Genomic DNA, 13,341 nt, shown 5'->3' with positions numbered 1-13,341 from the left:
AAGTCATGCTATAATATGCAGTCTTGCTACATGTTATTTTGCATATGTATGTATATCTCTGGGATAAAAAAAGAATCATTGTAATTTTGGTAGATATAGTCAAACTGCTCACTAGTGTGTTCCCACCAGAAAAGAATATGTGAGAATGCCTGTCTTCTGTCATATTCTCACCAACATGGTATGTTACCAGAATTTTATCCTTGCCAATCTCATTTTTTAAAAAAGTATTTCAGTGTAGTTTTAGTTTGCACTTCTCTTATGAAGGAGGTTGTATATCTTTTCATATGTTTAAGAAGTATTTGAATTTCCTTTTTTGTGAATTTTTCATATTCTTTGCCCTTTTTCTTAATGTGTTGCTGATCTTTTTCTTACTGGTTTATAGAGATCCTCCCCCTCCCGTGTGTGTGTGTGTGTGTGTGTGTGTGTGTGTGTATGGAAATTAACCTTTGGTCTGCCGTATGATTCGTAAGTATTTTGACCCTAGTTTGTCATTTGTATTTTGACTTTGCTGATTTTTGACAAGAAGAAATTTTAAATGTTCAATATTAAATGTTCAATGCAATTTATTTTATTGGGCCTGTTTTTGTTTGTTTAAATTATAGCTTCCAGATTTGGCATCATAGTTATGTCTTTCCCACCCAATGATTATAAAAAGATTCTTGGGCTTCCCTGGTGGCGCACTGGTTGAGAGTCCGCCTGCCGATGCAGGGGACGCGGGTTCGTGCCCCGGTCCGGGAGGATCCCACGTGCCGCGGAGCGGCTGGGCCCGTGAGCCATGGCCGCTGAGCCTGTGCGTCCGGAGCCTGTGCTCCGCAACGGGAGAGACCACAGCAGTGAGAGGCCCGTGCAAAAAAAAAAAAAAAAGATTCTTTTATATTTTCTCTGAATACTATTTAAAGCCAAGCTTTTTAAAAAGCCCTTTCTCCTTTTAAAAAGTATAAGATTCCTGTTTTTAGTTTTTTGACATCTGTGTGGGTCTCCTAATTCTACAGGTATCTCTAAGAGTGGCTCAGCTCCCCGAGTGCCTTGAGATATAGTTTATCTAATCTAAGAATTTGAACTTTTTTTGGTTAACTAGATGACAAGTTCTTTACTCATTAGAGAATTCACTTCTAATTTAGTTACACTTATTTCATCCATTTTTTTCAACAGAACAGATCTCATCCTTTTTGACATCATGTATGCAGAAGCAAAATAAAAACTGAATTCTCCCTTCTCTCTGTCTCATTTCTACTTTCTGTTCAAATTCTTATTTTTTGGTTACTTATGAACTTCTCTTTACCTTTTTTGTTCAGAAGTCTCTAGAATAAAAGAAGAGGATGTCTCTTGACCACAGTCAATCTTATCTCCTATTTATTTAGCTTTTTCAAGAAATACTTAATGAGCAACTACAATATACTTAGCCATGTTCTAAGAAGACAGAAACAAAATTTATGATATTTTTGTTTTTAAGGGAGAAAGATAAGGTTACTACACATAATCACAGTACCATTATCATTACCAGATATTTGTCACTTATAGTGCATAACTTTTGTTAAAATTTTTTGCTTGTTTGTTTGCAAGCATAGATGGACTGTGCTTGGGTAAAATACCCAGAAGTTTTGAAAGAACTTTTCTTCTCTGCAGTTCATTTTTCTAAAGTGCAGTGGTGAGTAGGATTCTCAGAACTGGACATACAAGAGGGCTTAGGCTATATTTGTATCAACTCCAAGTCTACAAAGCCAGTCATGGCATGTTCTTCCAAGCACTTGTGGCAGGTGACATATATTTTTATTGAGTTGTGCTAGCTTTCTAATAATGCTTTTTCTTAAAGGAAGCAAGACCCATTTATTCAAATAGCATATGATTCATATCTGTTTCTCTGGTCCGTTTTCAATATTTCCTTTGTCTTTTTTGTTTGGTTGGTTGGTTAGTTAAATTCAAGTTGGTACTTGCCTCTTGAAAGCTACTTAAATAAATTCTGACTTTAAAGTGAATAAAGGTCTCAACTTCTTTCACATTGTCCTAGAACTTAAAGTTACATATTAACAAATATGGACCTGTATTAGCTTTCTTGGAAAAACTAAAATTGATCTTGATTGAACCCAACTATATCTCAGAAATTAATTTTCTGTATTAATATAATTATAGCTGCAGTTTCACTTAAAAACTTTTTCTTCCTCTGAGAATTTATGTATTGTGTGGTGAGATTTTTTTTCCTACCATAAAACCAGTCTGTACCAGGTTTTTGATGTGCAAAAACCTTCAGGTATATTTGTTTTTATAGCATAATTCTGCCCTCCACTTGACTTCCTCTTTCTCTCTTGCCATCAGTCTTTCCACATTCCCTCCTGTCCTCTCCGAATTTGGGAGCAATAAGGTAAGTGAACATAGAAAGGAGAGGGAAGTGTATTAGAGTTTTCAAGTCAATGATCGTTTCTGTTTTCCCAAGGACTTGAATTTCATCAAAGTCTACCAATATCTAAAGTAACATAGGATATTGTCAAAACTATATTGGCTTAGTACCTGAAAATTTTAAGCCAGTCATTATCTGTTCTCTGGAGAAAGAGGTGATCTTTATAGCTCTTTGAGCAAACAGGTGAAGGTTGAAAGAGTGGGTGGTATTCTTGAACCATAAGAGTATAACTTAACACATCTAGACTGGAAGAGCCATGCTAAGAAGAAACAACTCAACTAGCAGTCAATTAGAGCATGTATCACACATTTAAATGAGTGAGAGTAATACATAATGTTTTAGATTAAATAATTAACTGCAAGATGATGATAGAGTAGCTGGCTGTATAGTGATAAAGTCGAATAAGCTTTAGTATGTAAGAGCTCAAGCCTTGATGTTGGACTACCTGATTTAGCCACTTAATAGTAGTGTGAACTCAAGCAATCACCATATCTCATTTTGCATCATCAGTGTCTGTGTCTTTAAGGTGAAGATGATAATAACATACCTACCTTTGCTGAGTACACACACACAATCTCATACTGCGCTGAGAATATAGTTCCTGGCACAAAACAAAAGCCCTCAATGAATGTTAAAGTTCTTTTCTTCCTTTTTTAAAAGATTTCTTATGCTACCATAAGAGTATTAAAAGTATTTGCAAGGTTAACGATGCTACATTAGATTTATTAACAATGAATATTTGTATTAAAACAATTAGCATTTCTAGCTTGTTTTGTAAGAGTTAAGTAATTGTGTACATTACTTTTTTTCCCAATGGTGATAATCATTCCGTGATATATATGTTGAATGTCTTCATCATCCTGTCTTTATTAGGCTTGTATTATACTTTAAGAAAATAATAGATTTACCTGTTCTCACTCTTTGTGGCATTCTCTAGTCTTCTTATTTTTTTTCTTATCTAAATCTAATAGAAACTCATTCCTCTGTTTAAATTACATTTGGTCTTTTGACATTTTTCTTTGTTTTAGAACAGTTATAATTTCTTCTGTATCAATTTATTTCATATGACTTAAAATTTCTTCTTCAGAGGTGTTTCTTTAAAATGTTGCTAATGTATAGCCCCTCTCTTCTACTTAAACTTATTTCAATCTTGTGAATTACCTGGAAAAATATATTTAAATGTAAAAATGCATTTTTAAAATTAGAAATTGTATCATTTAAAAGATGACATACAAAAACCAAGATTGTTAGATAGCTCATTAACAGTTTTACATTGATACATGTGAAATGATATTTTTGTTTAAATAAAATATAATTTAAAATTTTAAAAATTAGAAGATGTGTTAGAACTCTGAAGGATCCACTCAATATGGTAGAAATAACATCTTAAGTATCATAGGGTTAAGTTAAAGTTTGACACTGTTGCCGCTTGAAATTTGGATTTTTCGTCACTTACAGAATTGAATCCTAAAATGTTAAGTGTGAGATTTGTCATCTTGCATGTTTTCATTTATAAACTAAATCTTTATAGTTATGTTCTACCTGTCTTCAAAATCAGACAGCAACCATTTATCAGAAAAACAACACTTAAAAGATAGAGACTGCTTAGTGTTCATTCTAAGTTTGAATTTAAAACTCTGCTTTACTCCCACTATTAAGGATAATTAAGACTACGTATTTCCTGTGACAGTATGATTCATGGTTCATTTTCTGTGGAAAAGGTTGTGAGATTAAAAAGAACAGATCAGCTTAAGATATGGAGACATAAGGGGATCATTCCCCTAATGAGATCATATGGTCCTTCAAGGCTCAGTTCAAGAGTTGCCTTTCCTGAATTGCCTTTTTCTGCTGAATTTTCAAAATTGGAAAATGGTAGCTTTAGCATTATCATTTGGGGCTCTCAAAATGATTTTCATTATTTTTAATGACAATCCATATAATGATTACGTTCCTATTTTTTATTTTTATTATGCTTAATCATTTAATAAAGCATAAACGGTATCATTTAGAGTTTGAGTCTGGACTAGAAAGTCATTAGGAAATTCTTTCAGGTAGGAAATATAATACATTTTTTAAATTATCATTGGCCTATTCAGTTTTTTCATGGTTTAGTTATAAAAATGAGTTTTCCATTACTTTTAGGGCAGGAATAGAGGCCAAGATTTATTATATTGCATAACATTTACTCTGAAATCTATATATTACCTCTCATTGAAAGATTTGGTTGCAATGAATCAAACCTTCAAGTAATATCTTTTACAACTTTCTTTATAAAAAGGAAACAAATCAAGAAGAAAACCGTGGTCTGGAGCAAAACAGTGTGCATTATTATTTTAATATACTGTTGTCTTTTCAGGCTCACGAGAGGCTAGAAGATTCAAAACTAGAAGCTGTCAGTGATAATAACTTGGAATTAGTCAACGAAATTCTTGAAGATATCACTCCTCTAATAAATGTGGATGAAAATGTGGCAGAACTGGTTGGTATACTCAAAGAGCCTCACTTCCAGGTAAACTTTCCCTATTGCTCTTCTTTCCAAGCCCCCTATATTCCCAAAATATTCTCCTTTAGTAGTTAAGTTTCAGTTTAAGATGATATTTTTTTAAAGATTATTTAGGGCCATATTTTGCAAATTCCAACTTAGATATTTTAATATCCCATTCTGCTGGGACTACATAAACAGACACACATACTATACAGATGTATAGGGTCTGTCACAGAAATACATCAGAATGGATTTTTCTTTGTGTAATTAAAAAACACAACAACAACAGCCCTGCTTCACCATCACACCACATGCTGGGGATGTTTTTCTCCCTGTGATAGTGCATTTTTCTTCCTCACTACCACGTTCCCAGCCCTCCTTGTGACCAGCTGTATACATTTTCAGTATTGCTTCTAAGATTGGGGTGCAGTTGATGACCTTGGAACAAAAGAGAGCTGTATGATGATAGAAACTATGACATAGCATACTTTCCATAGGTAAAAAAATAAAATAAAAATAAATGCAATTTAAGCATTTGTCTATGTAGGTGAAGAGTTAATCAGTTTACCAAAGAATCAGTTTCAGAAGAAAAGGAGGTTGAGGAGACTTCTTATAAACCTGTAATTAAGATAGTGTGGTATTGGGGCAGTATTAGAAAAGTAGAAACCCCAGAAATACATTTGCCACAGACAAATGGCAACTTGATTTATGACCGAGATACTACATTTTAGTGGAGAAAGAATGGACTGTTGAATAAATGGTCCTGGGATAAAGTGTCACCTGCTTGCCATTGCAAATCTTAGCATTAAAAATAAAATGGCAACAACCCCTTTGCTTTTTCTCAGAGACTTTCTGTGACTCTTTAACAATGTTACTGCAAAAATTATGTACATTTATAGTGAGATTGTTCCTACGTAAATCTGTATCTTAGGTACAAAAAATACAAACACATGTCAAAGACACCTTTGTGAAGAGGCCAGTTAGTTGAGGCCTTATAAGGCATACTAAGTTATTTGGACTTTATCCTGAGGACATTGGGAAACTTTGGCTTGGGATTGCGGGGGTGGGTGGATGGTGGTGGTTATTAAACAGGGAGAGGTCAGATTGTGGAGCCAGATGGTTTTGTACCAAGGCAAGAAGTTGTGACGGCAGTACAGATAGTGGGAAATGTGAGGATTTTCAAGTTCTAAGCAGCAAAATCAATAGTGCTTAGTGAGTGGTTACACGTGACAGCTGCAGAAGAGAAATGTGGGAAGTTGATAAGGACAGGATTTCTGACAGACAATTGATGGCATCCACTCTAGGAGAACTGTTTTGGACATGTTAATGTTAAGGTAACTGGCCATATTAAGTTTGCAATACCTTAGAAGCATCTGGTAGAGCTTTTCAAGCACGCTATATTTTTTATATAAGTATATAAAATTTAATGCATAAATTTATATAAAGTTTAATAAATATGTAAAATTATGAAATGGCAACAAGTAAAAATTAAGACATTGCATTTTTACTACCCAATCCACTACTGTACTACCATAGTGCATATTCCTCCATACTTTTTCTAGGCATAAATGTACATACATATTTTTTTCCTTTACTGATTGCAATCATTTTGCACAAGCTGTTTTGTAACTTACCCTTTTTTTCAGTTGTTGATTTCCACTTTTTCATTTCAGTGGACCTCTGTCTCATGTAGTACACATTCTATATTCACACATCTCCATTTCCCCCAAAATATTCTTTATAGCTGCTTTGTGCATATGAGTTTTCAACCTAGGTCCATGTGTGGCATCTGGGTGGACCATCCCTTTCTCCCTTAATTATGATGTTGATCCATGGAAGAGACCAGGCCATTGTCCTACAGAATCCACTCCCTGGATTTATCTGGTTGCTTTCCTGCTGTGTTGTTTAGTTATCCCTTCTATTTCTTATAAACAGAAGTTTTACCTAAAAGATGATTCAAATTAATTATTTGGAACTAGAATGCATCTTAAGTAAGGTGATACAACATAAAATAATCTACATCAGACAACGTATAATACCTGGTTGGTCCATACTCTTGATGCTGAGATTAGTCCTTGATTAAGAGCAATGACAACCTGATCCTACCCTTGAAAGCCTTTCCACTAGGAAGTAATCTAGTATGTTATTATTCTAGCATTATACAAATGCTGTTTCCTTTCAACCATTTACCTACTGACAAACATACATTAATAATCCTTGCCTGAATCAATATTTTCATTAGAGGTTGCAAAATGACATTTTTCAGATTCTCTCATTCTACATTTGTTAGCTGGTGTTCTTATATAAAGTAGAGCTTTTCCTCATCAACTGAGCTGTTTGTTAACCTGTAATGCATTTCCTACTGAAAAGTTAGGGAAATGCTATATTCTTTCCTTTACCAACTTTCAAAGTAAAGAATTGTTGAAAATAGCAATCTCAAATGGTAACAAAGGAGGTTTTTTCTGTCCTGTTTTTTAACTAGCATTGTGGACTTAACGGAGTTTTCATTAATTCAGTATGCTTCTGTCCTCTACAATCCTTAGTTTTGTTTTGTTTTGTTTTGATTTGTCAAATTATCATGACTTTGGCCAGTTGTGGGCAGATTTTTAGTATATGAATCTGAAGCTCATGAGAGTTCTGGACCAAGGGAGTTCTCAGTGTATAAGCAGTGGTTCAAGTCACAGGAGTAGATAATATTGCCTAAGAAGAGTATATACGGTAAAAACTAAGCAGCCCAGATTAGTGATTTGAGTAACTTCCAGCATTTATAGGAATAATACTTACATATGGATTTTTGAATATTTTTCTTCAGTCTCATATACTATTTTCATGAAATGACCAAAAATTACCAATTAAACCTGTATACTGATTGCTTCTGTTCTGAACCTGTTGACGTTTTCCCCCTTTTATTTTGATCTTTTTTTTTGTTTGAATTTGCACTCCCACCATTCAAAAAATTTTTTAAATTTAGGTTTAAGTTGAATATACACAATTACAGTATAAATGAAAAATAAATATAACCCCCCAAATTATAAGAAATTCCTAGAAAGCTAGATCAAAGTCATCCATGAAGATAGCACATATACAGTAAATGTAGGAGGTAAAAGTGTATTATATTCAGGACCATTACTGGCTTTTTTTTCCCCCCCAAAATGTAAATGTTATACCTTTATTAGTAATATGAAATTTCCTATCACTGATATAAGATGCTAATTTTTATTCACTGGATATCTTTTTAACAGACATTTTATACATGTGAAAAATATGTGGTGTTGCTAACAACAGGCTTAGGATAAAACTTACCGTCCTTGCCATTTGAATTTGTATGATAACTAACAAATAGGAATTGATAAATATTGAGTGATGGTGATGACAGTGGTGACAATGAAATTCATTGCCTCTGTTGCATCACACTTGGACATCTAGGAAAAAAGTCATGACTCTTATCAGTCTCTTCAGATCTTTTAAAACAAGGAATACAATATTGTTTGATAATAAGTAAAATGATACATGCTTATATGTCATAAAAAGATTCTGTATATACTTGATTTAACTCATATTTGGGAATTTAATAATTGTGCCTTGGAAATTTTTAGTACTCTACTGGGATAATGAACTAAGTTATTTTTGATAACTTATTCCACCTGTAATTAATAACCACACGCTGTTTTGAATCCTTCTAGTCACTCTTGGAGGCCCATGATATTGTGGCATCAAAGTGTTATGAGTCACCTCCATCAAGCCCAGAAATGAATAATTCTTCTATCAATAATCAGTTATTACCAGTAGATGCCATTCGTATTCTTGGTATTCACAAAAGAGCTGGGGAACCACTGGTGAGTTGATAAGTCAGTGCCCTCTTAAATCTGAAATCTGATATACTTGTGGCTGAGTCACTACTCTATCTCATTTTTTTTCTCTTTCATAATTTGTATCATTATGAAAACTTTATTCATGTTTGTTTTATCAGTCTTTTTCGGCCTGTGTATAAAATACACAGCTGATGCTCTCTCAACTTGATTTAGCATGCAAAATTAAACCAAAATTAAAAGTTAAACTGAGATAGAGGTCAGAAGAAGTTTGCTGATGAGAAGCAAAAATTTCAAAAGATAACTTTTTTTCCTATACCCTTTGAAGAAATAAAAAGTTGCATGCTAATTATAGTATCAAAACACAGAAGGTTGTTATGAAAAATTGAAGTGACTATACTATACTCCAATAAAAATTAATTAACAAAAATTGAAAACATTGGTAGCACTGTATAAGTAATGAAGTTTACAATTTCCTGCTGACGTGATTATTTCTGGGCTCTGACTATAAGAACTGTGAAGTGGAAAAATGAGAAAAGCCGGGAACAAGGCCATCAGAATGCACAAGTATGTTTTCTTGCTCCTTCAAGCTTCCTTTTATCCTGTGGAATACAACCTAAGATATGTTTCATTTTCAAAGTTACCCTTACCATGGAAGTCCTTTTTTAAGGGATGGTATATGTCAGCGGTCCCCAACCTTTTTGGCACCAGGGACTGGTTTTGTGGAAGACAGTGTTTCCATGGGGCTGGGGGAGATGGTTCAGGCGGTAATGGGAGCGATGGAGAGCGGCAGATGAAACTTTGCTCCCTCACCCGCCACTCACCTCCTGCTGAGCGGCCCGGTTCCTAACAGGCCACGGACCCCTGGTATATGTTGTCACAGTTGCACATGGTTTAATGAGATTAGAGTATTGAGTCAGGAGAGAACATGGGAAAAGTAGGGATGATTCACTTACCTACTTTTGGAATTATTTTCTTTTTTTTTTTTTTTTTCCTGTACGCTGGCCTCTCACTGTTGCGGCCTCTCCCGTTGCGGAGCACAGGCTCCGGACGCGCAGGCTCAGCGGCCATGGCTCACGGGCCCAGCCGCTCCACGGCATGTGGGATCTTCCCAGACCGGGGCACGAACCTGTGTCCCCTGCATCGGCAGGCGGATTCTCAACCACTGCGCCACCAGGGAAGCCCCTGGAATTATTTTCTTATACATACATGTTCATGACTATTTAAGATTTCTTCCTAAAAACCTAAAATCAATAATTCCATTCCTTATTTCCTTTAGGGTGTAACATTTAGGGTTGAAAATAATGATCTGGTAATTGCCCGAATCCTTCATGGAGGGATGATAGATCGACAGGGTCTGCTTCATGTGGGAGATATCATCAAAGAAGTCAATGGTCATGAGGTTGGAAACAATCCAAAGGAATTACAAGAATTACTGAAAAATATTAGTGGAAGTGTCACCCTGAAAATTTTACCAAGCTATAGAGATACCATTATTCCTCAACAGGTTAGTAATAAAGTTCTTGCTAATATTAAGAATGCTTTTATTTCTTTAATCACACTGTTGGGTAGAGCCACCAGTTGCTACTTTTTTGCTGAAGAGAAGAGAAGAGAAAAAACTATCTGGTTTAATTGTTCTAAAGTGCCTTATTTCGTCATGGGTGAATTTTTGGATTTTTAAACAATATCATCTTACTATTCAAAAGGAATTAAGAAAGAAATCTCTTTGTGAACACCATGAACCCTAGCATTTCAGTAACCTACAGCTAGGTATGAGAAAAAACCATAAAGCCTTTTAGTCATTAATCTAGCAAATGTTTTTGGCACCTGTTATGTTCCAGGCTGTGTGAGAAAATAAGCATGTAGTCCTGATCACCTCTAGCTTAGTGTTCCTGTGATGGGCTAAATAGAGAATAAGGCCAGAGAGAGAGGATGGGTCCAAAATGAAAAGAATCTTGGACACCTGATTTGTATGCATTTGATCTACATTTTGTAACTAATTTTTAGGTAAAATAGATTATTAAGCAGAGGAGTGTTTTAATGACAGTGATCATCTAACCTCATTATGCTGAGTGAATTTCAAAAAGGAGAGAGATGAGATCGTATAGTCAGGAAGCAGATTTTTGAAGGTGTGGGGTAATTTGTGAAAGGCAACTCTAATGGAAGGCTGTGATGACTGCTTTGGTTCAGATACCTGTGCCACCGCTTACTAGATTATTCTCTCTGTGCTTTGTTTTCTCATCTATATAGTTGGGATATTTCTTTTCTTAAAAGATTGTTGTAAGGATCAAGTGAGTTAATTCACATTAAGCTCTCACAGCAGCACCTGGCACATCCTGAGTGCTCAGCAAGTAGCTACTGCTATTGTTGTGATGGTGGCAATGAGGTGGTGGTGTTGTGATTGTAAAGAAATGGTAAAGAAGGAAAAAGTAATAAAGTAATGGCAAAGGAACAGTTGACAATTATGGTAAGCATGTTGGAACTGAGGAGAGAGAGGGTTGTTGAATCTAGATACTGAAGACATAGGAAATATCTATCAATGTTTTAGATGCCTTTAATTATTCAGGTTTATTCCATAAATTTATTGTTTCATGTGTGAGTAAAATTATAGGTCTTTTACATAAGATACTGCCTGTATATTTTATTTTAATATTGATAATATAAAAGACTAGTGTTTATATTTCCATACAATTCTTTGAAATAATGTGTGTTGAATACCTGCCTTATATTCTTTGGAGGATAAGAATAGTCAGTCATGAAAGTTAGTATGTAAATTGGACTTCTGAAAATACAGAGGCTTATAGTGAAGTTTGGTTCAAATGAAGGGTAGAGACTTGTCTTCAAGGAAAAGAATCATGAAAGAACTAGTGTTAGAAATTAGACATTTTAAATAACTAGTACCTCTCAGACTACCTTTTTTCCTCAGTTGACACCTGAGTAGATTGGAAAAGTAGAACTTAAGATTTATGTATTTATTTTTAAATTATATGTTAGTTGTGATAGTTAGAAAGATTTCTTTTTTCCCCTGTGGTTCACACTTCAGTATTCCTACCAACTCACCATACCTATGATGGACTTTTATGGGAAAAAGTAATTTTTGTGATAGTAGTAGCTAGGGCTTTGGCCCAAATTCCTTTGTCGATTCTGCACCTGGTGAATAGTCTGAATGATGTGAAATGCAAGGGTATTTAGCCCTATCTTAGGCATACATTTTTGTCCATCCTGTGCCTTCTCAAACTCTGCTTTTTATTTAGCCTTCAGAACTGGGACAGGGCATTGAAATGGGGAAGGAGAGGCCTTCCATCCAAGCCTGAGGCAGTCTCAGACCCATCTTACCATAAAAAAGAAGACTCTAGATAACATGAAGCCTTCCAACAGGAGAGAGAAAACACAGGCAAACTGGGACATTTTTAAAGTGAGGGGGGAATGATTACTAATTATGCTGGAATACGACTGTCCTGGGCACACTGTGGTCCTCTTACTAAGAGACACTAATGGGAATCAAGGGCTTTCAGCCTTTCCAACTCTGCCCCTCTTTCACTCACTGGAAGCTCCACCATGTAGTCCTGTTGGGCCTGTCTTAACTCTTTCTCTTATTGCCGTGAGAGCAGATGGAAGCCAGGAGGTCTCCATACCAGGGTGCTGTTTTTCAAAGCATAGTCAATGGATCATCTTTATCAGTAACATTTAAGGTGCTTACTAAAAATCCAAAATCTTTCATGAGACCTAAGAATCTATATTTTTAATTTAAAGATCAGGATGGGTTAGAAGTTGCAGCTAATTCTGAAGTTCTCCAACTTACATGTACGTTGGGTTTCCAAAGGCTGTTTAAAATTCCATTTCTTTAGTTAAGGCCAAATTGATGGGAATTCTCTCTTTGAGGCATTATGACCCAGGTGCCAAAAATGTGAAAAGAAATTAGTTTTATTTCACTCAAGGGTATACATTAAGAATTCTCAGTAATATATTAGCAAATGAAATTTAACAATATATTAAAAAGATACTACAACATGTCCACATTGGATTTATCCCATGTATGCTAGGATGGTTTCGTGTTAGAAAATCCATATATGTAACCAAACACATTAACAGATTAAAGGAGAAAAATATCAGTAGAGAATTTGATAAAATTCAGTACTTATTTATGATTTTTTTTAAAAAAGATTAGTAAATTAGGAACACGAAAGAACCTCCTTAATCTTATTTTTTTCAATTAAAAAACCTAAAACATTATTCTCAATAGTTGACTCTTAGAAGCATTTCTCTTTAAAATCAGGAACTGGAGTCTAAGCTGGTCTGCCTGAGACTACTTGAGTGCCAACCCCAGGCCCCTGTGAAGCCCAGTTTCTACCCTAAGATGAGAAAAACCCACCATAAACCGAGAGAAACTTGCCAAACTTCAGGCATAATTGTGACGGTAAAAGGGAACCGCCCTCAGATGATATATATAGTAACAGATGATATTACAAATATCTGTTACAACAGATGATAAAAAATCTTCAGTTCTCCTTAAACTAGGAATAAACATTATCTCTGACTTTTAAAGAGGTAAATATATTTGCAAACCAGGGAGTGATGATCCACCTTAACAGTCCTAATGCTCAGAGGTCTCTGGTAGCAAACACTTTCACCGTTACCAGCCATGCTGAGAC

The 13,341-nt window shown here is 35.0% G+C and overlaps 1 protein-coding gene across 16 annotated transcripts in view; it reads left to right on the top strand.

The window, feature by feature from the left end:
- PALS2 (protein associated with LIN7 2, MAGUK p55 family member) overlaps positions 1 to 13,341 on the top strand; it is a 138,600-nt gene that overhangs the window by 98,769 nt on the left and 26,490 nt on the right. For all 16 annotated transcript variants that reach the window (XM_067042469.1, XM_067042464.1, XM_067042467.1 and 13 more), the window contains 3 exons: positions 4,752 to 4,904; positions 8,564 to 8,716; positions 9,969 to 10,196. In XM_067042469.1, coding sequence (XP_066898570.1) covers positions 4,752 to 4,904; positions 8,564 to 8,716; positions 9,969 to 10,196 — 534 coding nt within the window. The remainder of the gene's footprint in view (positions 1 to 4,751; positions 4,905 to 8,563; positions 8,717 to 9,968; positions 10,197 to 13,341) is intronic.

Source organism: Kogia breviceps, chromosome 9 (genome assembly GCF_026419965.1).
Source record: "Kogia breviceps isolate mKogBre1 chromosome 9, mKogBre1 haplotype 1, whole genome shotgun sequence".
Classification (NCBI taxonomy): domain Eukaryota; kingdom Metazoa; phylum Chordata; class Mammalia; order Artiodactyla; family Physeteridae; genus Kogia; species Kogia breviceps.
Note: the sequence above shows the minus strand (reverse complement) of the source record. Positions and strands in the feature narration are given on the sequence as shown.